Raw genomic sequence first — 26,735 nt, 5'->3', positions numbered from 1 at the left:
CACCCATGGGGCCCATGAAATGGACAACAGAAGGAAAAATGGACATGCACACACACCCAACACAGTCAGTCATGAGTCCAGAAAGCCAGGAAGGAATAAAAAGACACAGAAAATATGAATAAGGCTTTACTGGGGTCAGACAGGGCTGGGCAGGAACTACACTGGGAAGCAGGCCCTGCACACAGGCCACTACTGGTCCTCAGGGCAGTGCCGGGAGCTGAGAGCAGGGCTCCATGGGCCTGGGGTCTGCTTGGGCTTCTCATACCAGAAACCACCGTGGAAGGGGAGGATCACGGGTTGGCTTTAGTGCAGGAGGGATAACGTGGGGGAGGGGAGGAATTTGCTGAAGAGAAGTTGGGAGCTGAAACTTTAAAGGATGGATGGAAGGGGATTGGGAGGGACATAAGGGGGCCAATAAGGCATCTAGAGTGAATAGAAGGAGAAAGAAAAAGACAGATGGTCTTGGGGGTGCAGGGAGGTCCAGCTGTTCTCCAGGGCCCTGGCGCTGCCAGCACAGCCCTGGCTCCGCACTCCGGCTCCTACTCTTCCAGGGCACTACTTGTTGCCCCACATGGCCATCTTTGAGAATGGAGGGTTTGGGAGGAAGCGGCTGGACTTCATGTAGGCAGAGATCTTCTTCAGCCCCTAAGGGAGGGAAAAAGAAGGCCAGACCTCAGGTCTGCTGCCCCACTGGGGCTCAAGGAGCTCTACACAAGTTTGGGACCCTGGTACAGCCCTTCCACGTGGGGTCATGTGCTGGGGCAAAAGACAGTCTTCTGGGTTCCCCAGCCCTGGAATATTAACACTTGCTATTTCCTGTAATTAATACAATGTCTTAATAAGACTGATCACATATGGAGACTCTACACTGTGCTTGGTGCTGTGCATCCACTAGAGATGACAATGTACCTTTAGAATCTCTACGTGACTACCCAACAAGAGAAGTTGTACTGTCACCATTCATTAGAAGAAAACCTGAGGCCCACAGAGCTTAAGCACCTCCCTCCTGCTCACACAGTTCATAAGTAACATGGTTAGAATGCAGCCTGGCTCTCTCACTCTCTCTCTCTCCATCCTCAGCTCTTCTGCCGCACTCCCTTCCTGACCACTGTAAACAAAAAGACCCAAGAGGCTCACCCACCATCTGGTTATTCAAAAGATTAAGTCACAACCCTTGGCAGTTCCCCACCAACATTGTGCGCAGAGGGGAATTCAGGATGGAGATAAACAGGATGAAACATTCTATTTTTTGGATGCAGGGCCCCTAGACAGTTAAGATGCAATCTAGGGAGGAATTTCAATGACTCAGATTCCTGCATCTTCCCATACATAGAAAAGCACTGACATCATTAACTTGAGATATTTGTTTTCTGATGTAGGAGTAATCTTTTACCAAGATACGTCATTAACTACATTTATTTCCCAAGCCTCCTCCCCTTCCTGTTGAGAGCAGTTCCTCAGAGCTATCTGAGAGGCTGTCTCCCAGGCTATAGTCCTTACTAAGTTCCTCCGAATAAAACTGAAACTCACTGCTCTTACACTGTGTGGGTTTTCTATCCAGCTGACTCTTTTGGCGACCACAGAGGGACCGTGGCTGACTCCTTCATTCCACCATAACTTTACAAGGATCTGGGGCCTTGGTACCAGCAAGGCTCCTTGTGCTCATTCTCTTCTCTGCATGTCCAGATGAATTTGGGTGAGTCTCTCCTGATCTCAGCTCTCCCATCTTGGTTGATAATCCTGAGTTTTATTCGTGGTGGATGAAAAAGCTGCCTGATTTCTCAGATGAGTGATGCTGAGAAAGTGCCTGGTTGACAGACTCTGGGAAGTTTCAGACTAGTAGATTAGGTAAGGGGCCACTTGGCACCTTTCCTCAAATTGACTGTTTTAACAGATTTGTTGGCATAAAAGTGAAGATACCATATGAGAGCTCTTAGTTCCAAAAATAAGGAACATATCTCCTCCTGGTCAAGTATGACCTTCTTAGGCAACTGAGAAGCCTGTGGGAGTGGTGGAGTGCAGTCCACAAGGCATGCAGCAGTCCCTTAGGGAAACGCACTCGTTCATTTAAAGAAACTCGCCCATCAGAGGACGCACACAAACATTTGGCCATCTAGTGTTCACAGTGCCCACAGTGATTTTAGACTGTCAGAGGGAGACACGTACAAGAGCTGAAATGACTCTGGGCTGACACTTCTGGGAGTTAAGCTCACAAACAGCACACTGGCCCACCACACACACTTATCAATAATAATTTTACCCTGATAAACTGACCTTGAAATGCACAACAATGTTTTCTACACAAAAGAAACAGGGGTGACACACTGCTAACCTCCAACTAACCCCTCAGCCAGGTTCAGGTACATTAGGTATGAATCTTACACTTGCAAGTACTTAATCAATTGGGGAAACATTACCAAAGGAGATTCCATCCTGAAATAGCTAAAATGGGGTTCTTTTGACATTCCAGAATTGTTTGCGTGTGTGTGTGTGCAGCTAGAGAAAGCAGGCTATAACATCAAACAGATTGAATGGGATGCTTATTTCGACTGGTATCTAGAAACTTCTAAAAGGAGAAATGATAAAATAACTTCTTTGCAGGAAACCAACAAAAAAACTGCTTGAAAGTCTATCAGACATCTAAAAAGGCCCCTGAAGCTGACCCTGCTCTCCATTGCTCCTCCCTGTTCCTCTAAATGTCCACTGCAATGTTCTGCTTCTTGGTATTTGTCTCGCTCTGAACTTCCTTTTTATGACACCAAAATGATGAAAGCAACAATAATTTAAAAGGCTTGGCAAAAATGTGATTATTTTGACCAAAATAAGATTAAAAAAAATTTTTTTTTCTAAAATTCTGAGCTTAAGAAAACAAAAGCTGTTTTAGGGGGAACTTTCGTCACCTCCCTGTGCCGTCGAGATGCAAATGTTCTACCTGCTCCTGTTAGGCATCTTCTCCTGTGCTTTGAGAGCCTGGTCTACCATCAGGTACTTAACAACCCCGTACATTGGCAGCCAGTTGAGGAGACTGGGATTCCGAGGACTTTCTTTGTCCAGCTGTGCCAGCTCTCAGGGAAATTTGTCATAAGTGGTCCCTGTTCGTAAGGGGCTTTCTTGTCTCACCTTCAATGCATCTGTCTGTACAACAAACGCCTTTACTTTCTTCGACTTCATTTGGGAAGAAACTTCCTGGATCTTTTGCAAGCTGCATCCTTTGCACTCTCCTGTGGGGATGCCTCTTGCATCTTACCAGTTTTAATCACTACGAGGATATCCTAACAATGGATCCTTTAAATTAGAAAAACTTGGAAATTGTAAATTTTTAAGAGACCTCTCATTGTAAACAGCTGTTTTATTGGTACCTATGGAAAGACTAAATTAAAAAGTAGATACAAAGAAATATAACGGCTAACCTTAAGGACTTCCTTAGTTTAAAACAAAGAAACAAACTGGGAAGCCTCATTTGCGGTATCAGCTTCCCCTCAATGGGTCTTACAGATACTAATAAAACATTAGGATAACTAACGTTAATCAGGTTGATTAACAAGGGACTAGGTAAAAGCCTAGGGGAAAGTCAACGGATCTCTTCCTAACAAGGTGGAAATTTTAAAGGGACTGGTTCCAGCAGGATGGAACCTTTAGATAGTTATTAAGGAATGGGATAAATCAAACAGTCTTTGATGGGATTAAAACAAATGTTTTGATACAATATTACCTAAGGTTGGATTGGCCAAAGGGACCCCTACTGGTCCCCTCAACATTAAGGGGCCACAAACAACTCTACTGACTCCAGTTTAAAAGAAAATTTTAAGGGAAGAAGGAAAAAAAAATTACACTGAGATACGGGACCAACAATTCCTTGGGGAACAGTTAGGTCAATTCATCCAGTTAAAGACCGATAGAATGGCTTGGGTCCCTTGGCTCAACCCCACACTGGGGACCTCAAAGCCTTTACACAGAAATGGATAAAATGCCTGGGGGATAAAAAGGAATATTTGTGGGATTCCTCATAAGACCAAGATTTGATAACAGGGTTCTAATGAAGGGTAGGGTTAAAGGTATAAGAGTTGATAGAAGTGAGATGAAGTTTATTTTAAAAATTGGTGTCTTTGAATTAGCTTTATGTAAGATGTTTACATCTCTTTTCCCTGATTATATTGCTGGGACGTACATTATGTCTCACTGGAGAAAGTTTCACCTGCCTGGTACTATAAGACAGAGCATATAAATCTGCCTCTCTGACAATGCTAATTATATGTAATAAAGGAAACTAATATGAGTTTAATCCTTGGGGCTATTATTCAGGGGCTAATTAAAGCAATAATGGAATTTTGCTTTGTTTTGCTTTTACCCCTAGGATAAATTGGTCTAGGTTTGACTTGTGCACTCAAAGAGGGCTTTTGTCAATTGTGTTGTGCAAACATTTGAAGTCATGATACATTGATCCCTAAAGCTCTAGAATGGAGAAGTCTTTTGATTTCCACTTTAGATGGAAATTTCCCTGCTGATACAAGAAGCAAATTAAAGAAAATACATTTGGACAAATCAATCTTTTGGTATCATTTCGGTGTCACCCACTGACAGTGCCCCCTGAGGCGAATTCAGGATGGAGATAAACAGGATGACACATTCTTTGTTTTGGATATAGGGCCCCCTTAGAGAGTTAGGATCCATATCTAAGAAAGAATTTCACTACTCAGATTCCTGCATCTTCCTATACATAGAAAAGCACTAAAATCATTAGATATTCGCTTTTTCAGTGATTAGCAATAATCTTTTCCCAACGGGCACACTTGAGTACACATATTTCTCAGCCAAAATTCATATACATACTATTTCCTCATCCAACCCTTCAGAGCAGTTCCTCAGAGCTATGTGACAGGCTGTCTCCTGGGCTACGGGCCTCAGTAATTTCCCCAAAGAAAACTGAAAATCATTGCTCATAAGTTTATGGGTTTCCTTTTTTTGTTCCAATCAACATCTCCCTACAGAGGGACTTGTCCTTCGCATTCTGAAAAATATTCTCTTTTTCAAAAGGAGGCTCCTGGCTTCCCAGGCTTTGGCCACAGAGGGACCTCTAGCTCACAAAGGAGCTCAGAAAGTGCCTGAGAAGCTCGCAGAACACACCAGGTCTCACCCTATGACTCAGCAAAACTTGGATGAAAGGTGATAGGAGGGTAGGAAGCAGCAAGGACAGGCCAGGCTCTAATAATTCCACTTAAAGCACAGAGTTCAACTGCCTGGCCTGACAACTGAGCCGACTCGCTGGGCCGCATCCTACCCCATCCCCAGTCTTGCTACAGCCAACTCAGCAGTATGACACTTAGGTGTATCTGTGCACCATCTTCCCAAGACTGAGAGTGTCCAATACGTTATAAGATGCAAAGAACATGGGACTGCGTGTACGCAGCAGCTCAGGTCCCAACAGACCACACACTGCAGCTCACAGCTGTCCCCACTCTCCCAGCCAGGCAGTGATCCCAGCTCTTGCAAACTTCTCAAGGCCAGTGTACCTGGAGCAGAACCAAAGTTGATAGGAAGAAGCTGGAAAGCAGATTTTATGACGGGAAATGGGAATGGGAAACAGATTGTAGGCTGAAAAACCTATTGGACTAATGCCCCAAATTCCCAATTCTGTGATAAATAGGCTTTGTTGCTCCCCAATTAGTTGAATGAGGATGACTGACGAAGAGCTGTGAGGTGAGGTCAGGCTGTGCTCCTCCAGCACCAAGATGGTACCACACACACCACACAGCTCGGTCTTCCTGTAGTTCTCCAACTGCACTGAGCCCCAGAGGGTGGGCACCAGGACTGTGTTATGTCTGCATCCCCCTGTGCCTGACACAGTGCCTCATGCAGAGGGGAAGTCAGATCAGTAAATGTGACTTAAACTAAATGTACTATCCCATCTCCCAGAGTCTTGGAAGGAAGAAGGAAAGGGAGACAAGGAGGAAAGAAAGTGCCCACCATAACAGATGTCAAGATAAAATCTTTTCCCCACGACATGCTACTATATATAGAAAACCCTAAAAGGTCCACACAAAAACTACTAGAGCTGATTGAAGAATTCAGCAAGGTAGCAGGTTACAAGATTAACATTCAAAAATCAGTTGCATTTCTTTACACTATCGATGAATCAACAGAAAAAGAAAGTAAAGAAACAATCCCCTTCAAAATAGCACCCAAAGTAATAAAATACCTAGGAATAAATCTAACCAAGGAGGTGAAAGAATTATACACAGAAAACTATAAATCACTGATGAAGGAAATTAAAGAAGACTTTAAAAAATGGACAGATATCCCATGCTCTTGGATTGGAAGAATCAATATTGTTAAAATGGTCACACTGCCAATGGCAATCTATAGATTTAATGCAATCCCTATCAAATTACCCAGGACATATTTCACAGAACTAGAACAAATCATAATAAAATTCATATGGAACCATCAAAGACCTAGAATTGCCAAAGCATTACTGAAGAGAAAGAAAGAGGCTGGAGGAATAACTCTCCCAGACTTCAGACAATACTACAGAGCTACAGTCATCAAGACAGCATGGTATTGGTACAAAAACAGACATATAGACCAATGGAACAGAATAGAGAGCCCAGAAATGAACCCACAAACTTTTGGTCAACTCATCTTCGACAAAGGAGGCAAGAATATACAATGGAATAAAGACAGTCTCTTCAGCAAATGGTGTTGGGAAAACTGGACAAAGCATGTAAAGCAATGAAGCTAGAACACTCCCTTACACCATACACAAAAATAAACTCAAAATGGATCAAAGATTTAAACATAAGACAAGATACAATAAACTTCCTAGAAGAAAATATAGGCAAAATATTATCTCACATACATCTCAAAAATGTTCTCCTAGAACAGTCTACTCAAGCAACAGAAATAAAAGCAAGAATAAAAAAATGGGACCTAATGAAACTTACAAGCTTCTGCACAGCAAAGGAAACCATAAGTAAAACAAAACGACAACCTACGGAATGGGAGAACATTTTTGCAAATGAAACCAATGAAGACTTGATTTCCAGAATATATAAGCAGCTCATACAACTTAATAGGAAACAAATAAACAATCCAATCCAAAAATGGGCAAAAGACCTAAGCAAGCAATTCTCCAAGGAAGATATACAAATGATCAATAGGCACATGAAAAAAGGCTCAATATCACTAATTATCAGAGAAATGCAAATCAAAACTACAATGAGGTATCACCTCACACCAGTCAGAATGGCTGTCATTCAAAAATCCACAAATGACAAATGCTGGAGAGGCTGTGGAGAAAGGGAAACCCTCCTGCACTGCTGGTGGGAATGCAGTTTGGTGCAGCCACTGTGGAAAACAGTATGGAGATTCCTCAAAAGACTGGGAATAGACTTATCACATGACCCAGTCATCCAGCTCCTGGGCATATATCCAGAAGGAACCCTACTTCAAAATGACACCTGCAACCCAATGTTCATAGCAGCACTATTTACAATAGCCAAGACATGGAAACAGCCTAAATGTCCATCAACAGATGACTGAATAAAGAAGATGTGGTATATATATACAATGGAATACTACTCAGCCATAGAAACCAACAACATAACGCCATTTGCAGCAACGTGGATGCTCCTGGAGAATGTCATTCTAAGTGAAGTAAGCCAGAAAGAGAAAGAAAAGTACCATATGACATTGCTCATATGTGGAATCTAAACAAACAAACAAACAAAGCATAAATACAGAACAGAAATAGACTCATAGACATAAAATACAAAGTTGTGGTTGCCAAGGGGGCAGAGGGTGGGAAGGGATAGACGGGATTTCAAAATCGTAGAATAGATAAACAAGATTATACTGTATAGCACAGGGAAATATACACAAGATCTTATGGTAGCTCACAGCGAAAAAAATATGACAATGAATATGGTCATGAATAACTGAAAAATTGTGCTTTACACTGGAATTTGACACAAAATTATAAAATGATTAGATATCAATAAAAAATGTTAAAAAAAAAAAAAGGATAAAATCTTTTCACAGAGCACCTACATATGTACTCAAATCCCAGCATTAACCTCTGTCCGGGGAATCACACTATAACCCTGGACAGGATCCCAATCCTGCAGAGCCCTCAGGGATCAAGACAAAATATTCTCTGTGTTTTTGGAGCTTAATATCAATCCCACTGTGTCTCAACTCAAAACTACTAATTCCAACTACATACAAACTCCTGAAGATTCTGCTTCATCCACACGATCCAGAGCTGTGGAACCCAGACAACAAAAGAACATAAGCCTTTTCTTTTCAGTAAAGGAAAAGAAAGCCACTGCCTGCCACCCATAGAACCAGATGCTCTGACGGGGAGCACAGGACAGCCTCTACTGGTGCCGTGACTTTCAGAAATTACCTCCCCTTTCATCCTAATTCCAGATCTGTAAAAGGAGGTGATAATTCTTCTACCCTGTAAAAATGTTGTCAACATTATATTTGACACACTATATGTAAGATGCCTAGCAGAGACCTTGGTATGAACCAATTCCTCAATAGATGGAAGATATTCTACGTTTTAGCTCCAGGACTGGGGAGGCATCAGGGATAAGACAAAAGACGTATAACTAGTAGGAGAATCAGGGGAATCACCTCAAAGCAGCTCATGAAGTCTTTCAGGTTTGGGAATTCATCCAGGCACTTGGGCTCAAATATGCGGTACACATCAAGGACGTCATAAGCCAAGAAATCCACAAAGGTGAGCTGCAGGAAGGCAAAGGAGGAATGGGTACCAAACTCTGAACCTGGAAAAAATGACAACTCCCTGTCCCTCAAAGCCGACCCCCTTACCTTGTCTCCTGCAAACCAAGTCCTCTTCCCCAGAAACTCTGAGAAGAGCTTCATTATTCCAGGGATCTCCTCCAAGAAATCAGACTTCAGTTTCTCCTGAGGCACAAAACAGCAGTCACCAGACTCAGACACAGACTCCCTGGGCAGAGAGCAGGCCTCCTAGGGCCGTGTCGGATCCCAGATGCCAGGTGAGCAGCCATGTCCCCTGACAGCACCTGGGTCGGTGCCCAGGCTCCAATTTAACCCACCTGTGCTCACTAGACTCCTACTGGGAACCACCGCCCATCTGTGACAGATGATGGGAAGGCAAAGGGCAAAGCCGCATTGTCCCTGAACCTGTCACCACACATCTCCAAACACCACGCATGGGTCAGAGCAGCAGTGCTGGGAGACCTGGCAGAGCTCGGGACTCAGACCTCAGACAGATGCTACAATAAAATGACCCAGGAAGGAAGCTGAAAGTTCTACAAAGTAGCTGACAGAAATAGTGGGGACGCAAGGGCAGTTTCTGGACAGCTGAAGACACTTTGAGAGGATGTAAGGAAGGAGGGAGGGGAACAACGTCTAACCTGTGCTGCCTACTGGATAAATGTGCTCATGCCTGAGATGCCGAGGAGGAGGTGCTGGGATAAGGAGGTAAAGAGCCTGTCTAGGAATTGCATTTCCACCCTGGGGAGTCTGGGCTCTACCCTAAAGTTGATGGGAACTTACAGAATTTCCCTTTCATGCACAGGGGGTGGTTATGAGGGTCACTCTAGGGACTTTATAAGGGCCAGCTTGGTGAATCAGTAGCTCAAAGCAGTTCAAATGGCAAAAGGACCAGTGTAGATGGGACTCTGTCCAGCCCAGCCCAGCCCAGTGGGAGGAGACTCACAAAATCAGGGCTGTAGCACAGCCTGACCATTTGGAAGCGCACATCCATAGCCTGGTTCTCGAAAACATCCACTCGAATCTTCTCCTCCTCTGTCTCCCCACCTGTGTCCACACAAAAGACTCTCCCTCAGTATCCGACCCCCAGCCAAGACCAGAGGCATGACCATCTGTTCCCTGTCCCCATCCACAGCACTACTCACACATGTTGTGCTTGCGAGCAATGTAGCGAACGATGGCGTTGCTCTGGGTGAGCCTGTGAGCCCCATCAATTAGGTAGGGCAGCTGCAAGAACAACAGGGCAGGTTGCTTAGGCGACCAGGCTCCCCTGCACCCCGTCTCTTGAGCAACGGCAGAGGTGAAATCTGGCACTCACAGAGCCTGGCCCACGGAAGGCACTAAATAATATACTGTACAAGGACCAGATGAGCTGGGACATAGAACATCACTCTAAGTCAGTGAGAGAACCAGGGAGCTGAGAAGACGACCAGAAGGCACCTGATCCTGAAAACTCTAAGCTGGGAAAGGAGATGGAAGAGAGACACCGTCCACTTTCCCCCACAGCACCCGCATCCCCTGCACCTACATTGGGGAAGTCCAGGCCCAGCTTGAATTTTTCGTTCAGCCAATGGCTTCTGTCATAGTCAGGAGCTGTGGTAAAGAAGATGCAGTGAACCAAACCTGCCCAGTATCCAACCCTCAGTCCTGGGGAGACCTACCAAGGAGTTAGAGGTAAAACCCACTGAACAGGTCAATCTGGAATCTGAACCACTTAGTCTCCCATACCAGCTTAGAAGGAAAAGCATACAGAGAAGGCTTTTTTAAGCTACTTGAGTAATGTTTACGAACAGTTTCAGCAAGACCTAAGGGGAACTAATGCCAACTGCTGAAACAGGGTCCTAGTCTTTGGCTCTCACGTCCTGCCTTGGAGGCCAGCTGCACCCTCAAAGGGATTCAGAAGGGGCAGGCCCCTGCTCCAGCTGCTGGAGGGCAGCAGAGGCAAACACGGTGTTGCTTGGTGCCAAATCAGTATGAAAAAAAATCAGGCAGAAATCAGAACATGAAGAGGATGCCATTACCGTCCCCCATTGTGTACCGCTTCTCCTCGTAGTCTGAGCCCGTGTACTCCAGGAGCAGGCGGATGGCGTGAGCCAGCTGGGAGAGAAGGCTGTGACACAGGTCACACGTGAAGGTCTTGACAGCGAGTCTTTCTCTGCTCCAGGGCACCTCCCACACCCCAACACGCTCACCCCCAGCGCACCAGCCCTCTAACGGCCCACCTGAAAAGGAGGTGCACAGGGAAGGGGCTCGGCTGCAGCAAGCCCTGGAGAATCAGATTCTGGCGAAACAGCCCCCAGCTGCGCAGCATTTCCCCTCCCGCCTCCATCCCATCCGCCCTGGTGGAACCCCTGCTCACCCCGCGGATGTCCCAGTAACCCAGGATCATAGGCATCGTGCTGCTGAAGGCGGTCTCAGTGGAGAGGCTTCGGAGAAACTGGGCTGGGAATTTATCCTCTGACCCGGAGGTGAAGGCGGGGCCAGAAGCACGCCCCCCTCTTCTGGATTCCGCCCCCAGCCGATCTGCAACTCTGTAATGCCTTTGCCAGATGCCTGCACGGGCAGGAGGGAATAAGGTCTATTTCTGCCTCCCACCCAGGGGGTCTCCGGAGTCAAGGTCTGAGCTCTTAGATGCCTTGAGTGGGGCTTGGACTGGTTCCGCCCCCAGGCAGATCTTGGCTAAGTTGGGGGAGTTAGCAGTGCGCTCAGGGAACAAGTCTCAATCTGGAATTTGACACAACACTGTAAAATGACTATAACTCAATAAAAAAAAAAATGTTTGAAAAAACAAGTCTGAATCAAAACAAGGCCAAGGCTCCTCCCCCTCCCCTCCCCTCTCAGGCGCCACTCAGCTGCGCTCCTGGGCTGCTGAGTTCCAGCAGGCTTAGTGAGGCTTCTACTACCAAGTTAAGGCCAACAGTGGTACCCCTCAAATGGGGAGTTTACAGTGCCTGTTACAGGAAGACCTGGCCGCCAGGCAATCCTAAAGCTCCCCACAGCTGTTATGATCCCTGACAGCCTCAAGTCTTCCAGAACAGACCATTATGGGCCTGGAAGAACCATCAGGTCAAAGGACAGAAAAAGGGAATGCGGTCTCAGTGGTGTCTTTCAGGGACTGCAGAGGACTCAGCCCCTCAGTCCTGTGGCTAAAAGTGATAATGATCAAATGTAAATTAATCAAGTGGTTTATGACCTCCATTGTGAATGTAAATCCAGAACCAGGCCCAGCAGAGAGGATATCCTGCAGGTGCAGCCCCAGAGATGTCCTGACAGCCAGCTAGATGTCCCTCACATGGGTACAGGGATGGGGAGTGTGGTTGGTCACAGAGGGAATGTGACAGAGGGGAGAAGGAGCTGTCGTCGGAGCAGTCAGGAGGCTCACCTGCTGGAGAGAGCGGCCACACTTGGGTGACCAGCCAGGAGGTTGGAGGACTGCCCTCAGGACCACAGTCAGAGTGGGCCCAGCACACCCTCTGCTGCCCAGGGCCACGGATTCCAGCCCCGATCCTGGCCCCTGACCCCTGTGTGATTTTCTGTATGAGAGGCTGGCTCAGGTGTCCTTTGAAATCACTCTGTGATGTTTGACTTGGGTTACAACCTCCAAAAAAGCAATATCCTACTTGCCAAATTTTCCCTTTGAAGTTTGAAGCCATTTCAACATTAGGAGAGTAGGACATAGGTTGGCCTGTGGTTCCTTTCTCTGTTCAAAGGATGTTACAAATTAGTGGACATCTGAAAACAGATGAGAAGAACTTTAAAAAACAAATGAGATTTCAAGTTAAAATGCAAGGTTGATGCACTAGAAAAATAAGTTAAAACTAGGTAACATTTCCTTGGGATAGAAAGGTATGAACCCAGTATTCAGTAAAGATTGTAAACCACCAAGATAATGTATGAAGTTGGAGTTGAGGAGACAGATTGACTTTAATTCACATTAAATCACAGACTCAAGTACTCGCCCATAAAAAAGAATAAAATAATGCCATTTGCTGCAACATGGATGAACCTGGAGATGGTCATTCTAAGTGAAGGAAGCCGGAAAGAGAAAGAAAAACACCCACATGATATCACTTATATGTGGAATCTTTTTTAAAAAACGAACTTATTTACAAAACAGAAACAGACTCCCATACAAAACAAACTTATGTTTACTGGGTGTTGGTAGGGGGTAAGAAGGGATAAATTGGGAGGTTGAAATTTGCAGATACTAACTACTGTATATAAAATACATAAACAGAAAGTTTATACTGTATATAGCACAAGGAACTATATTCAATATCTTGTAGTAACCTATAACAAACAAGAATATGAATATAACCTATAACAAACAAGAATATATGTGTCTGTGTGACTGAAACATTATGCTGTACACCAGGAACTGACATAACATTGTAAACTGACTGGACTTAAATAAAAAAAAAATTCACAGCGTCAGAGGCCTACACGTCTCTAAGTTGGGGAGCTGGGAGAGAGTGTCACCAGAGACCAGCAGAGCTCGGGCCCTGTGGCAGATGCTCCTCAGACACTCCTGGAGGGCTCCAGGCTGGGTCTATTAGATAGTTAGGTAAGTGCGGGCACTGGGCAGATGGGTAGAGGAGACGGAGGACGGTCCAAAAGATGGCGTTATGCCCGCCTCCAGCACAAAGGGACTTTACTTCTAAATGAGCTCCAGCAAGAAGCCCATTAGAACCCGACAGCTGCAACTGCTCACTAGCGAGAAGGACTGAGCGAAACATGACCTAATACTCACTGTAATATAATTTGCACTGCGGTTTAGGACCACCCGCCTTGGGTTTTTCTGTGTACATCATCGGTAAGGACATGCGCAAAGGGGTCAAACATGACTAAGCATTCCAGGGGCAAGAGCCCAGAATCAAAAGACCACCTCTGGGCGAGAGTATAAGAGAAAGGGCAAAGCAAAGACCACTGCAACTCCCCCTTAGATCAGCCCGCCCCCCATTGTGGGAGCTGTACTTTTCTTTTTCTAAATAAATCCTCTAAACACTTTCACTACACAGTTCTCTCCAGTACCTGCCTGTAATCTTGTCTTTCAGGTAAGACAAAGGCTGGGATCTTTCCTCCTTACCTTTTGGGGAAACAGGTACAGGCTGAGGATGCGGCTCAGGATGCAGCTCAGGGTCAGGCAGATGCCCTTGTCGGTCCGTCCACAGGGAGGTGAAGGCCGCCGTGCACACACAAACGTGCGGCCCTTCTGACTAGTCATGTTTTTCATAACACATTAAGGAGCTGTCATTGCGAGTTTTCTACATCTTGAACTTGGAACAGAAACATGACTAGATTCCACTGAGAAAATGGCTTTTTAAAAATAATGTTAAACAGCATAAGAACATTTAAACTACTTAGAACAGATACTGTTCTGTGAGCATTCATGCATCCAGCCATTCCTTTTTGATAAGACAGTCATTGAGATGCTGTCATCTGGCAGACACCGTGAGTAAGACAGTCCTGGGTAGCAAGTGCTGGCCATCAGCTGGGAAATACAGGGAGAGATTTTTAAAATATAAAACAGGTTTTAAGTGTTGAAACACTGAGAGGCAGTGAGAGAGAGGGACGTTGAATGCAGGAGAAACAGGAGATATCTGGTAGGACAAGGAACTTTGGAGACAAGAGCACAGGTGGCCCCACCAGAAGGAAGAGGACAGTTGTGCAGGAGGAGGAGCAGGGCTGGCCCAGCAGACACAGATGCAGGTGATCACACAGCAGGTGCAGCGGGTCTGGGAAGGGCAAGAGGGGGCAGTGGGGACCAGGGAGAGTGGAGAGTGGGCTCAAGGGGGTCACTGCAGCCAGTGGCTGCCTGGCTGAGATTCAGTGCCAGTGTTGCCACATCTTCTGGATTTGCATGTGCTCTGTCTTGACTGTACAGTGTTGACAAGTCCTAATATTTTACAGAACACTGTGCAGTACATCAAAACGTACTGTGTCCAAAAACCAGTCCAGCAGGCCTGCCTCTAATCTGACTCTGGGCTGCATTCCGTAATTCCCTCCAGCTGCACTGCAGACCTTCTGAACGCTCAAGTACAGTAACAGAAATTCTACGTGATGTAGCCTCAGAGCAAAGTACTATATGTTAGAAATAAATACAAAAAGTAGAATTAAAAGGTGTCCTACGTCTTGTCACTTTTTCAAAGACTTGTAAATATTGTCCACATAATCATAGGATATCCAGGATCAAAGAACATTTTTTAATCTGAAAATAAGAAATTAAAAATAACCAAGGAGAACTTACTGTGAAATTGTATCCTAGACAAAAATTTTTTACTTCTTTATATTATTTTGAATAAGGAAAGGCAGACAAACTTGGGCTGAAAATATTTAGAGAAGGAACCAAGTTCAAGATAAAAAAAATATGGAAAATAAAAAACAAGAAGAAAAATTCCACATTAAAATCAGTGTGTTTTTGTGAAACCGTTTGATCCTCTGAAAACATTAGCTATGTCAATGCAAAATTAGTCTAATAACAAAAACGAAAGGCTATAAGTTAATGAAAATCAGGACTGAGAAAGAAACCTAAAAAATCAGTCAAACAAATTCTAAAACTGGGGAAACATTTCTCTCAGGTGATGGCTAATTAATGTTACAATTAAACACAACAAACAGAAAAAACACAAAATATCAAAAGATGTGTTAAAGAGCTAAAGATCTTGAATAAAGTAATAAGAGCATCTTAAAGAAAAAATAACACAAAAGGACATGGTTCTGGAATTTTTTGGAAATTTTTTCAAAACCTCAAAGCAGGAATACTTTACAAATCGTCACACACTACAGACGAGTGTGGCCTGACGCCCTAACCCGCAAAGGACAACACAGGTGAGGATGAGTATAAATCACTGTCACTTTTGAACTAAAGCCAAGCGTCAGCGATAACAACTTAGAGGCCAGAATGTGCTGTTTCAGTGTCAAGGCCTCTGTGCTCAGAGAGGGGAGCATTTGAGAAACAGAGAGAAGACAGAGGGAGCGGGAGTGGGAGATGGAGGAGGAAGCTAGTGCGAAAGGTGCCATCTGGGGTCTCCAGAAGCTCTGTGTCTTACCTGAAAGTTTTCCAGAAGTCTCATACATCAAACCTCACAAAAATACATTTGCCACATGACCCAAGACATACATGGATATATTATTAAGTGAAATGAAAGTTTCATCAAGGAAGATTTACCTCAACGACATATGTTCCACTCTGATTTTTTTAAATTCTATTCTTTAAAAAAAAAATGCTAATCTCCATCCATTACTTCGGTTGTCTTCACTGGGGGCAATTTTGCCCCTCAGAGATATTTGGCAAAGTCTATGAACACTTTGGATGGTCACAAGGATGAGCAGAGCTACCGGTATCTAGGGGATGAGGGCTTGGGGATGCTGCTAACCGCTCACCGTGCAGAGGACAGCCCCCCATAACCAAGAATTATGCCGTCTGAACTGTCAGCAGTGTTGACGTGAAGAAACTAGACTGATACTGGGTCAAAAGCTGCAACTGGAAAAACACTGCCCTGCAAATTCTAGGCGGCAGGAAGGAGTCACGAGCACCCACAACCCTGGCCACCAGCCAGCAGGGAGGGCTGACTGCAGGGAGGACTGGGAAACTGTCTTGCTCTGGGGGCTGTCGCTGCAGGCACAAGGCAGCAGATCAGGACAAGAGCCTGAGAGCTGGGCAGAGACTGTGATGCATGGCCTGGCAGCCTGGCCCTCCAGGAAACAGGGTATGGACTGGGGTAACTCTGGTTGTCAGACAGCAGGCCTCCTTGGAGTCCCCCGAGCACTGTTCCAGGCCAGGCAGCACTGACCTGCACCAGGACAGCAATTGATCAGGATCTGCTGACATAGCTACACGGGATGAACTGAAGGTATTTTTTAAAAAGTATCCCCCAAGGGGCAAGTCTTGGGTCGCTCTTTGGCGAGGCTCTAACACCACCGTATATCAGGGTCCTGTTTAGCTGCCCACTTGGGCTGGGGGAGCTGGGTCAGGCAGGTGCTGGAAGACCCCGTGTCCGAAAAGCACCGGCAGCCGGGCACCGGTCCTCAGCCACTGTGACAGTCAGTCTGGAGGCCACCTTCCAGCACCTGGCCACTGTGATGGCCCTGGAACAGAGGTGAAGCAACCCCATCACACCAAAGATGAAGAGCTGGGCTGGGCTGGCCAAGCGTCTGAGGGCCCTGCTGGGAACTGCCCTGGCTCTGAGGAGGAGGGAAAAAAACATTTAAAAAACAAACAAAACAAAACAAAACAAAATTATCCACATAACTGGAAAGGGTGTACAGAAATTTCTAACAAGTCACTGCCAAAATTAGTCTAACAACAATTAGTCTAAAACAAAATTAGTCCAACAAGTCCCAGAAACTGGGACCCTCTGTTTTTATCACGCTCACAGGGAGAACAATATTTGAATATGTATGCACTTAATAACTGTCACACACATCGATGTGGGTGATGGGATTAAGCATAGTGACAGCTCCAGTGCCACAGTTTACCTGTCATTCAAGGGGTCCCAGAGATACTCATGGCATCAAATTGGCAAAACACATAGGCAGACACACGATTTGCCCTTTAAAGTTCTAAAAAAATAGTGACAATAATCAAGGAGATGGACCAGCTTTAAGAGACCCTTTAACATCTCAGCCAGTCCAGTCTGATACAGAAGAAGCCTTCCAAAAAACAGTGTGCTTTAGCTTTTTATGCTATGTTGAGTTTTACAAACATATTCGTCGATTATTCTAATCAATTTTTGTATTTATTTGCTACATGGTAAGAAGCGCAAGATCTACGATTTCTTCTACTGTGCCTATTTAAAAAAAGAAAGGGTTGACTGCCACTACCTCATCACTTAACCATGATCCGGGAACTGGATAAATTTGAGGCAAGCGTGGTCACTGTTTTACACAGGGAGATTCATTTGTTACCATGGATGACAGCAGGGCCGCCCCGACTTCGGTGCATATTGGCGCAACAAAGAATTGAGACACAACAGTAGGAGAGTACTGGCAGGGTTTACTTGGGAAAGAAACACACTTCAAGAGACAAGCGGGCCAAGCCAAGGGAGGCAATGACCCCGAAAGCAGAGGATTTTAGCTTTTTAAGCTTTGCTTTTGCCAGCGGAGACAGACACGTCATCCTGATTGACAGCCGAGACTTAAGGGTACCTGAATTGCTCGTTTTTCCCAGAATTCTCTTTGTTATAAGGAGATTAATATATGGGCAGAATATGTAACAGGAGCTAATGAATGTTTCACGGTGGTAGGATCATCTGAGGACAAGGAATCCTAGGCTTTGCGCATGCTCCGCCAGGGGACTGTAGCTCCTTCTTGGCGGTCACTCGTTTACCGGCTTTTACCTGCTTTGAATGGAGCAGAATCTCTTTTGGGTTCTCCCCAGATACTGTTTTCCGGGGTCTCACCACTTATGTCTGACTAACTACCTAACAAATGGACAGGGATTCATCACAAGTATTCATTCAGCAGGTGGAAACATGCACAGCCAACAAACAATTAACAAGAGGCAAAGGTGGAAAACTGCAAGGTATGCCTGTGATCCCATAAAACTAGCATAAGATGAAACTGTGGAGCGCCGGTGCCTGGGGTACTGGAGAAACAGGTCCACATGCCTTGCTGGGGGCACCAGCAAGTAAATTACTCTCTCTGCAGAGCAACAAAATAATCTACTCTCAAAGCATAAACCCATTCTTACTCTTTGCCTTCCAGGGTCTGCTTGGGGATCTACAAAATAAAGGAAACAAAACCAGAGGAAGACATCAACTTAAGACAATCAGAGTGTTGTCAAGAAAGTCAAAACATTAGAAAATTCCACGTGCCCAATATGTGAGACTGACTAGGCAAATTACGCTTTATCTACAGGAAGGAATGCTACATAGCCAGTAAATATTTAATAGTGTGTGCAGATGTGAATGGCCAATAGGTACAGATTTTTAAGTGAAATGTTAGGAGCAAAGGAGAAGAACTTAAGGATGTATATACACAGCTACTCCCCTACCCAAGAAGCAGGAATGAATAAAAGTCAAGTGAATATTTGAAGTAACCCCATAATATTAAATATAACTTGCTTAATAACTACTCATTGAGCACCCACTATGTTTAAGCTGCTTTTCCAGGTGTGATAAAAACATCTGTAACACCACTGAACAAGAAGAGACAGAAACCCCTGCCTTCTAGGCATTTACGTCCTATGGGGAGAGATGATAGAGAAAAACACAAGCAAAGTAACAGTAAGACAGTATCTATGTGTATCACATGCAGGAGGTGCATAACTCTTTAGTGTATGGTCTGTGAATTTTAGGTATACGCACTCTTATGGAATCGCCACCTAGATCAAGATAGAAAACATTTCCAGCAGTGCACAGTGCTCTTCAATGTGGAAGCTCACCATTCAGCTGACCTCTGTCACTTTGGATTCATTTCGCCTGTTGACTTTCAGGAAAATGGAATGATGTAGTAGGTACTTTGTTGTCTCTAAACCCTCGGTCCACAGTGTGTCTGAGAATGATCCACACTGTGTGCAGCAGTGGCCCTTTTATTTTTACTGTAGTGAACTCATTGCAATATTCTATCATATGAATGGTGGAATTATAATAACCCATCACAGTTTATCTGTCCATTGTCCCATTGATAGACGTTTGGAAAATTGCCAGTTCTTGGTTCTTTCAAATAAAGCTTCTAGAGGATGCAGTGACTGGTGTCTGGTGAATCAAGGTGGAGAAATCTCGTTTTTGAATGCTCACAGAAGGGTGTGATGGAAGACATTTCCACTTACTGAAGTATGGGGGATAAATGCTGGCTTACACATGATTTAATTTAAACTCTATGCTAACTTGAATAGCTTGCTTTGTGGTCTATCAAACATGCATTTTACACTTGCTTTAACCATTAAAGAAGAGATGCATTGAAAAATCAAAACGGAGTAACTGTGGTTCAGGCGTTCAAAATGGAGCCAGGTGGCCATTGTAGATGTGGTTTCAGACACGTTCCTAAATCACTGAGAATGTGAATTTTCCGAACTTACAAGACTCAAGGACAAGACCAGCAGTTCTCAAAACGGTATCTGCCAGCTGCAACCTTACGGTCTCAAGGTCTCCTTTGTAACTAGGCAATCATTTCAGACCCAAAACAATTCTTGCCTAACAAGCACACTTACTTCTTGCCAGCTCCAATTTGAATTCTTGACAAACAATTTATGTAATTTTGTGGCATTTGCCTTCAGAAGCCTCCCTCATTTTGTAGTCCAGATAAACACCATTCATGTGCTTCTTGAATCTGTGTCTTCCAGGGTAGAGTCTTCAATTTAGTTTAAATTAAACTTTTTTCCATTCTTACAGGCTGATTTATATATAATTTCCAGCAACAGGAGGGAAATAATGGCCCCAAGACTCCCACAGAGACTTGGGACTTGGATACCTCACCATAGCAAGAAGAACTGAAAAGCTTCTTAAGTTAAAAAGAAAAAAGGCCATCTACCAGACATTCAAGACACACTGGCACCACCCTTCTCATTGGCAATGCTGAATTCTAGAAGCCGTCAGAATGCTCAAGGTCTTCTTCCTACAAGTCCATACCTAACCAAACTAGCAAGACATTTTCAGATGTGAAAGGACTAAAAACATTTATCTCATGGGTACTAAGAAAATGAGAGCGTAAACCAAGAAAGAAGCTTCTGAATGATAGTTGTACATCAGCCTGGAGAGGGCACTTAGATGGCATCTAACATAAGAATGGAAATAGATCCTAGAACGTTGAAGATGTGATAAAGCCTAGCAATTTGAAGGGGAGAAGAATCCTGCTCTCTCCATAGGGGATTCCTACCACTCTAGGCCCTACTCACTAAGCTCTACACAAACATGACCTAATAATAAAGAAGGGATGAATGGAGGCTCAGAGAGAGGCCTCCCTTCTACAGAGAGCTCACTAAGGCTCCCTGCTCTAAGGATGTCAGAAATAGGACAAAGAAGTCCCAAAACACCTCACTACCAGACAGGATCCCCATGCACCAGCCACTGCCAGCATCACCTCTCAGTTCCTTGAAAGCAGCAGAGCCACTTGGATATTTCAGGTGGCCAGGAGGGAAAAAGATAAGACACAGCAGGTGTGATCAAGGCTTTATTGGTGATGAGACAGGGCTGGGCAGGGACCACGCTGCACACCAGGCCAATACTGGTCTTCAGGGCACTGCTGGGAGCTCAGCCCTGAGCTCTACAGGCCAGGGGTCTGGTCAGGCTACTCATGGCAGAAACAGCCATAGAAAGGAAGGACAGTCTGGCTGGCTTTCGAGCAGAAAGGAAACGTCAGGAGGTGCCTTCACGGAAGGAGAGTGGGGTGCCGTAGAGCTTTAAAGATCCTGGATGAATGGGAAGTGGGAAAGGCATAGGGGCCAAATAAAGCCTGAGTGGGGACAAGTGGAAAGAAAGGATACACAAGACATCTGGTGGTGGGGGTGCAGGGAGGTCCGGCTGTTCTCCAGGCCCATGGTGCTGCAAGCACAGCCCTGGCTCCGCACTCCGGCTCCTGCCTTCCGGGGCACTACTTGTTGCCCCACACCGCACTCTTTGTGTACAAAGGGCCTGGGAGGAAGCAGCTGGACTTCATGTAGGCAGCGATCTTCTTCAGGCCCTGAGGGCGGGAAGAAGAAGGTCAGACGAAGGTCAGCTGCCCCACTGGAGCTGAAGCAGCTCTACTCAAGTTCGGGACGTGGTACAGCCCTTCCTTGTGGGGTCAAATGTTCAGCAAAAGACAATCCTCCTGGGGTCCCAAGTTTTGGTAAGTTACCTCTTCAATTTCCTGTAACCGATGTGATCATCTTAACAAGACTTACCCCAAAAGGAGACTGTGCTGTGCTACATGCTGCACACCCACTAGATATAATGATATCCAGGCAGCCCTCATTCCACGGCACCTCACTTTATTGTGAGTCACACATATTGTGCATTTTATAACTTGAAGCTTTCTGTCAACCGTGCATCGAGCAAGTTAACCAACACCATTCTTTCAACCGTGTTTGCTCACTTTGTGCCTCTGGTAATTTTCCCAATATTTCCACCTTTTCATTATAATTGTATTTATTACGGTGATTTGTGATCAGTGACCTTTGATGTTACTATGGCAAAAAGAGTAAACTCAATGAAGTCTCAGAGGATGGTCAACATTTTTAGTAACAAAGTATTTTTAAATTAAGGTATGTACATTGTTGGGGTTTTTTTTAACATAATGTACTGGACATTTTATAGACTACAGTAGAGTGCAAACATAACTTGTACATGACCTGGGAACCCAAAAAAGGCATGTGACTTGCTTCACTGCCATATTCACTTTATTGTGGGCGTCTACAACCAAACCCTCAGTGTGCCTGAGGGTTTAGAACCTCCACATGACTAACCTACAAGGCAGGTTCTAGTATCTCTTTACTGAAACTGAGGTACACAGGGTTAAGCACCTTCCTCATGCTAATGCAACTAGTAAGACATAGGCCTGGAACACAGCCTGTCTCCCCTCCAATCCGCTGCTCCTTCTGCTGCACTCCCCTCCCCATCTGAGCACAGGAGGACTTAGCCTTCCCACCTTGCACTAGAATTCCGCTTTTTCACAGGCAGGCTGCTAGTTTTGCCCGCAGAGGGACTCCTAGCACAACAAAGAGGCTCAGAAAGTGCCTGAACAGCATGCAGAACAGACCAGATCGCACCCTGCGACTCGGGAAAACCTGGATGAAAGGCGGTGGGAGGCTTTGGAGCAGCAAGGCCAGGCCAGGCTCTAGTTATTCCACTTAAAGGGCAGAGTCCAAATGCCTGGCCTGGTCCCTGAACCCAGTCTCACTGGGCCAAAAACCTATCACATCTCCAGTCCTGCTGCAGCCAGCTCGGCAGGATGACACTCAGGTGCATCTGTGCACCATGTTCCTAAGACAGAGAATGTCCAACATGTTCCAAGGATTCAAATATCCTGAGGCTGCCTGTACCCAACAGCCCAGATCCCATCAGGCCACACATTGCTGCCCACATTCTGTCTCCATTCTCCCTGCCAGGTAGTTATCTCATCTCTTGCAAAATTCTCAAGGCCATAAGCCTGGAGCAAAACCAGAGCTGAAGAGAAGTAGCTGAGAAACCACATTTCATAATGGGAAGTGGGGATGGGAAACAAATTGTAGGCTGAAAAACCTATTGGACTAATGCCCCAAATCCCCAGTTCTGTGATAAACAGGCTTTGTTGCTCTCCAATTAGTTAAATGAGGGTGACCGACGATGAGCTGTGAGGTGAGGTCAGGCTGTGCTCCTCCAGCACCAAGATGGTACCACACACACCACACAGCTCGGTATTCCTGTAGTTCTCCAACTGCTCTGAGCCCCAGAGGGTGGGCGCCAGGCCTCTGTTACGTCTGCATCCCCCTGTGCCTGACACAGTGCCTCACGAAGAGGGGAAATCAGATCATAAATGTGACTTAAAATAAATGTACTATCCCATTTCCCAGACAGAGTCTTGGAGGGAAGAAGGGAAGGGAGACAGGGAGGGAGGGAAGTGCCCACCATAACAGATGTCAAGATAAAATCTTTTCACAGAACACCTACATACATACTCAAATCCCAGCACTAACTACAGTCCTGGGAATCTCAGTACAACCCCAGACAGGATCCCATTGCTGCAGAGCCCGCTTGAGATGGGGAGAAAATATTCTGTGTTTTTGGTACTTAATGTCAATCCTACTGTGTCTCAACTCTACTAATGCGAGCTACAAACAAATTCCTGAAGGTTCTCCTTCATCCGCACAGTCCATATGAAACCCAGACAAGGAAAAGAACTGAGTCTTTTCTTTTCAGTACAGGAAGAGACAGCCACTGACTGCTAACCACAGACACAAGGTGCTATGCTTGGGACCCCTGTAAAATCTCTGTTGGTTCTGTGACCTTCAGCAATTACTTAACTTTTAGCTTAATTCCTTATCTGTAAAATGGAGGTAATAATTCTTCTATGATGGAGGAATGTTATAAACATTAAATCTGATACAATATGTGCAAATTCTTGAGTACACATTCTGATACGGCAGTCCTCAATGAATGCTAGGTATTCTTCACCTTATCTCCACAAATAGGAAAGCATCAGGGAGAAGAGAGAAGACAAGAGATATAAATATTAGGAGGATCAGGGGAATCACCTCAAAGCGGCTCATGAAGTCTTTCAGGTTTGGGAATTCATCCAGGCACTTGGGCTCAAATATGCGGTGCAGGTCAAGGACGTCATAAGCCAAGAAATCCATAGTTGAGCTGCAGGAAGGCAAAGGAGGAATGGGCACCAAACTCTGAAACTGGGACAAATGACAGCTCATCACCCCTCAAAGCCGACCCCCTTACCTTGTCTCCTGCAAACCAAGTCCTCTTCCCCAGAAACTCTGAGAAGAGCTTCATCTTTTCAGGGATCTCCTTCAAGTACACAGGCTTCAGTTTCTCCTGAGGCAGAAACCAGCTGTCACTAGCCTCAGACACAGACTCCCTGGGCAGAGAGCAGGCCTCCCAGGGCTGTGCCTGATCCCAGATGCCAGGTGAGCAGCCATGTCCCCTGACGGCACCTGGGTCAGTGCCCACGCTCGAATTTAACCCATCTGTGCTCACTAGACTCCTACTGGGAACCACCACCCATCTGTGATGGATGATGGGAAGGCAAAGGGCAAAACCACACTGTCCCTGAACCTGTCACCACTCATCTCCAAACACCACCCATGGGTCAGAGCAGTAGTGCTAGGAGACCCGACAGAGCCTGGGACTCAGACCTCAGGCAGCACTAAATAGAATCAGAAAAGAAGTTGAATGTTCCAGTCCTGGGAGACAGAAATGGTGTGGACACCTGAGTGGTTTCTGGACAGCTGAGGAGAATTTGAGACGCTAAAAAGGAGGGAGAGGGAAAAAGTCTGATCCCGAGATGTCTACTGGGCAAACGTGTTCCTGCCTGAGTTGCCAAGGAAGAGGCACTGATCTAACAAGATAAACACCCTGTCTAGGTACTGAATTTCCACCCTGGGGAGTCTGGACTGTATCCCAACATTGGTGGGAACTGACAGAATTTCCACTTCATGCACAGTGGGGTTATGAGGCTCACTCTGGGGACACTATAGGGACTGAACTGGTGGATTAGTAGCTCCAAGAGTTTAAATAACAAAGGGATCAGTGTAGAAGGAACCAAGAATCCAGTCTCCTTTCAAACTCTGTTCAGCCCAAACCAGTAGGAGGGGACTCACAAAGTCAGAGCTGTAGCAGACTCTGGCCAAGTCATTAGAGGTGTCCATAGCCTGGTTCTCCAAAATGTCCACACGAATCTTCTCCTCCTCTGTCTCCCCACCTGTGTCCATACAACAGAGGCTCACGTTCAGCATCACATTCCAGCAAAGTCCAGGGCATGGTCACTTGTTCCCCTGTCCCCGCCCCCAGTCCCACTCACACATGTTGTGCTTGTGAGCAATGTAGCGAAGGATGGCATTGCTCTGGGTGAGCCTGTGAGCCCCATCAATTAGATACGGTAGCTGCAAGAACAACAGGGCAGGTTGGTTGGACCACCAGGCTCCCCTGCACCCCGTCTCTTGAGCAAAGGCAGAGATGAAGTCTGGCACTCAAAGGCCCTGGCCCATGGGAGGTACTAAATAATGTACTGTACTATCACTGAATGAGCTGGGACATAGAGCATCCTGGAAAGGCAGTGAGAGAACTAAGGAGCTGAGAGGTGGAGCAGAAGGCACCTGATCCTGAAACCTCTAAGCTGGGAAAGGAAAAGGAGGAGAGACACCGTCTACTTTCCCCTACAGCACCCGCATCCCCTGCACCTACATTGGGGAAGTCCAGGCCCAGCTTGAACTTTTCACTCAGCCACTGGCTTCTGTCATAGTCAGGAGCTGTGGTAAAGAAGATGCAATAAACCAAACCTCCCAAGAGAAAAATACTCCTTCCTGTGAGGTCCTACCAAGGAGTCAAGAGGCCCGACCCCCTGAACAGATGGTTTTGGAATCTGAACACTAAGTCTCACATTCCAGCTTAGGGAGGAAAGCACACTTAGGAGGCTCTGGAACCTAAATGAGTAAGGCTTGCAAAGGGTTTGTGCAAGCACTAAGGGGAATCCGTGCCAACGGCTGATACAGGGGCCCAGCAGTAGACTCTCATGTCCTGCCTTGGCGGCCAGCTGCAGCCTCAAATGGTTCCAGAAGAGGCAGGCCCCTGCTCCAGCTGGTGGAGTTTGACAGAGGCAAGGAAACGGCCAGGACAGGGGTTGCTTGGCATCAGACAGGCATGACTTGAGCGGAAGTCAGAACAGGATGAGGATGTCATTACCGTCTCCCATCGTGTAAGTCTTCTCATAGTTTGAGTCTGTACTCCAGGAGCAGGCGGATGGCATGAGCCAGCTAGAATAGATGGCCTTAACAGACGTCAGGTGTTAGGTGCTGATAACCTGACTTTCTCTGCTCCAAGTTACCCCCCAACACCATAACCCCCTCTCTGCGCGGCCCCTCCTACACGCCCACCTGAGAAGGAGGGGTGGAGGGAAGGGGCTCTGCTGCAACAAGCCGGGGAGAAAAAGATTCTGGGTGAACTGGTCCCCAGCTGCGCAGCATTTCCTCGCCCTCACGCCCGCCTCCATCCCATCCGCCCCGGTGGAACCCTCGATTACCCCGCGGATGTCCCAGTAACCCAGGGTCATGGCCATAGTCAGCGTCGGTAGATTCGGGGGTGGGGGGTGGGTCCTCCTTGGCAAGGCTGGGCTGGAAGTTCATCCGGGTGCCTGGGTCAGGCCTGGGTGTGGCCTGAGACCACGCCCCCTCGCCGCTCTCCGCTCCGCCCGGCCCCCAACTACTACCCAATCTCCTAGACCTCCTGAGGCCGAGGGCACCCGGGGCTCCTGGGGCTGGCGTCTGCGCCCTGGGGTAGGCAAAGTAGACCATTTCCACCTCCAGCCGCGAGGACTCCCGAACCGAGCTCGGCGCCGGGTCGCTGAGG

At 46.1% G+C, this 26,735-nt stretch overlaps 2 protein-coding genes across 4 annotated transcripts; both read right to left on the bottom strand.

Moving 5' to 3' along the window:
- Nucleotides 1–113: 113 nt before the first annotated feature.
- Nucleotides 114–21,377, bottom strand: LOC105085653 (glutathione S-transferase Mu 1). 3 transcript variants are annotated; one of them, XM_064488801.1, is made up of 11 exons: nucleotides 21,188–21,377; nucleotides 13,850–13,979; nucleotides 12,146–12,463; nucleotides 11,123–11,316; nucleotides 10,785–10,860; nucleotides 10,292–10,356; nucleotides 9,909–9,990; nucleotides 9,710–9,810; nucleotides 8,836–8,931; nucleotides 8,638–8,748; nucleotides 114–645 (listed from the first exon to the last, which is right to left on the bottom strand). In XM_064488801.1, the coding sequence occupies exons 1-11, from the start codon at nucleotides 21,239–21,241 to the stop codon at nucleotides 556–558; spliced, it is 1,317 nt and encodes a 438-aa protein (XP_064344871.1). In that variant the 5' UTR covers nucleotides 21,242–21,377; the 3' UTR covers nucleotides 114–555. The 3 variants fall into 3 exon arrangements, with proteins under 3 accessions (XP_064344871.1, XP_031313622.1, XP_064344872.1); XM_031457762.2 differs by lacking the exon at nucleotides 21,188–21,377 and having other exon boundaries at nucleotides 12,388–12,463; nucleotides 13,850–14,151; XM_064488802.1 differs by lacking the exon at nucleotides 21,188–21,377 and having other exon boundaries at nucleotides 12,388–12,495; nucleotides 13,850–14,133.
- Nucleotides 20,862–26,494, bottom strand: GSTM4 (glutathione S-transferase mu 4). Its single transcript, XM_010975923.3, is given in 9 exon segments — nucleotides 20,862–21,384; nucleotides 23,915–24,023; nucleotides 24,103–24,206; nucleotides 24,992–25,092; nucleotides 25,192–25,273; nucleotides 25,575–25,639; nucleotides 26,073–26,110; nucleotides 26,112–26,143; nucleotides 26,410–26,494. Coding segments are annotated over 9 exon segments (657 nt in total). The 5' UTR covers nucleotides 26,446–26,494; the 3' UTR covers nucleotides 20,862–21,294.
- Between the last annotated feature and the right edge of the window lie 241 nt (nucleotides 26,495–26,735).

This window comes from Camelus dromedarius, chromosome 9 (assembly GCF_036321535.1).
Source record: "Camelus dromedarius isolate mCamDro1 chromosome 9, mCamDro1.pat, whole genome shotgun sequence".
Lineage (NCBI taxonomy): Eukaryota > Metazoa > Chordata > Mammalia > Artiodactyla > Camelidae > Camelus > Camelus dromedarius.
Note: the sequence above shows the minus strand (reverse complement) of the source record. Positions and strands in the feature narration are given on the sequence as shown.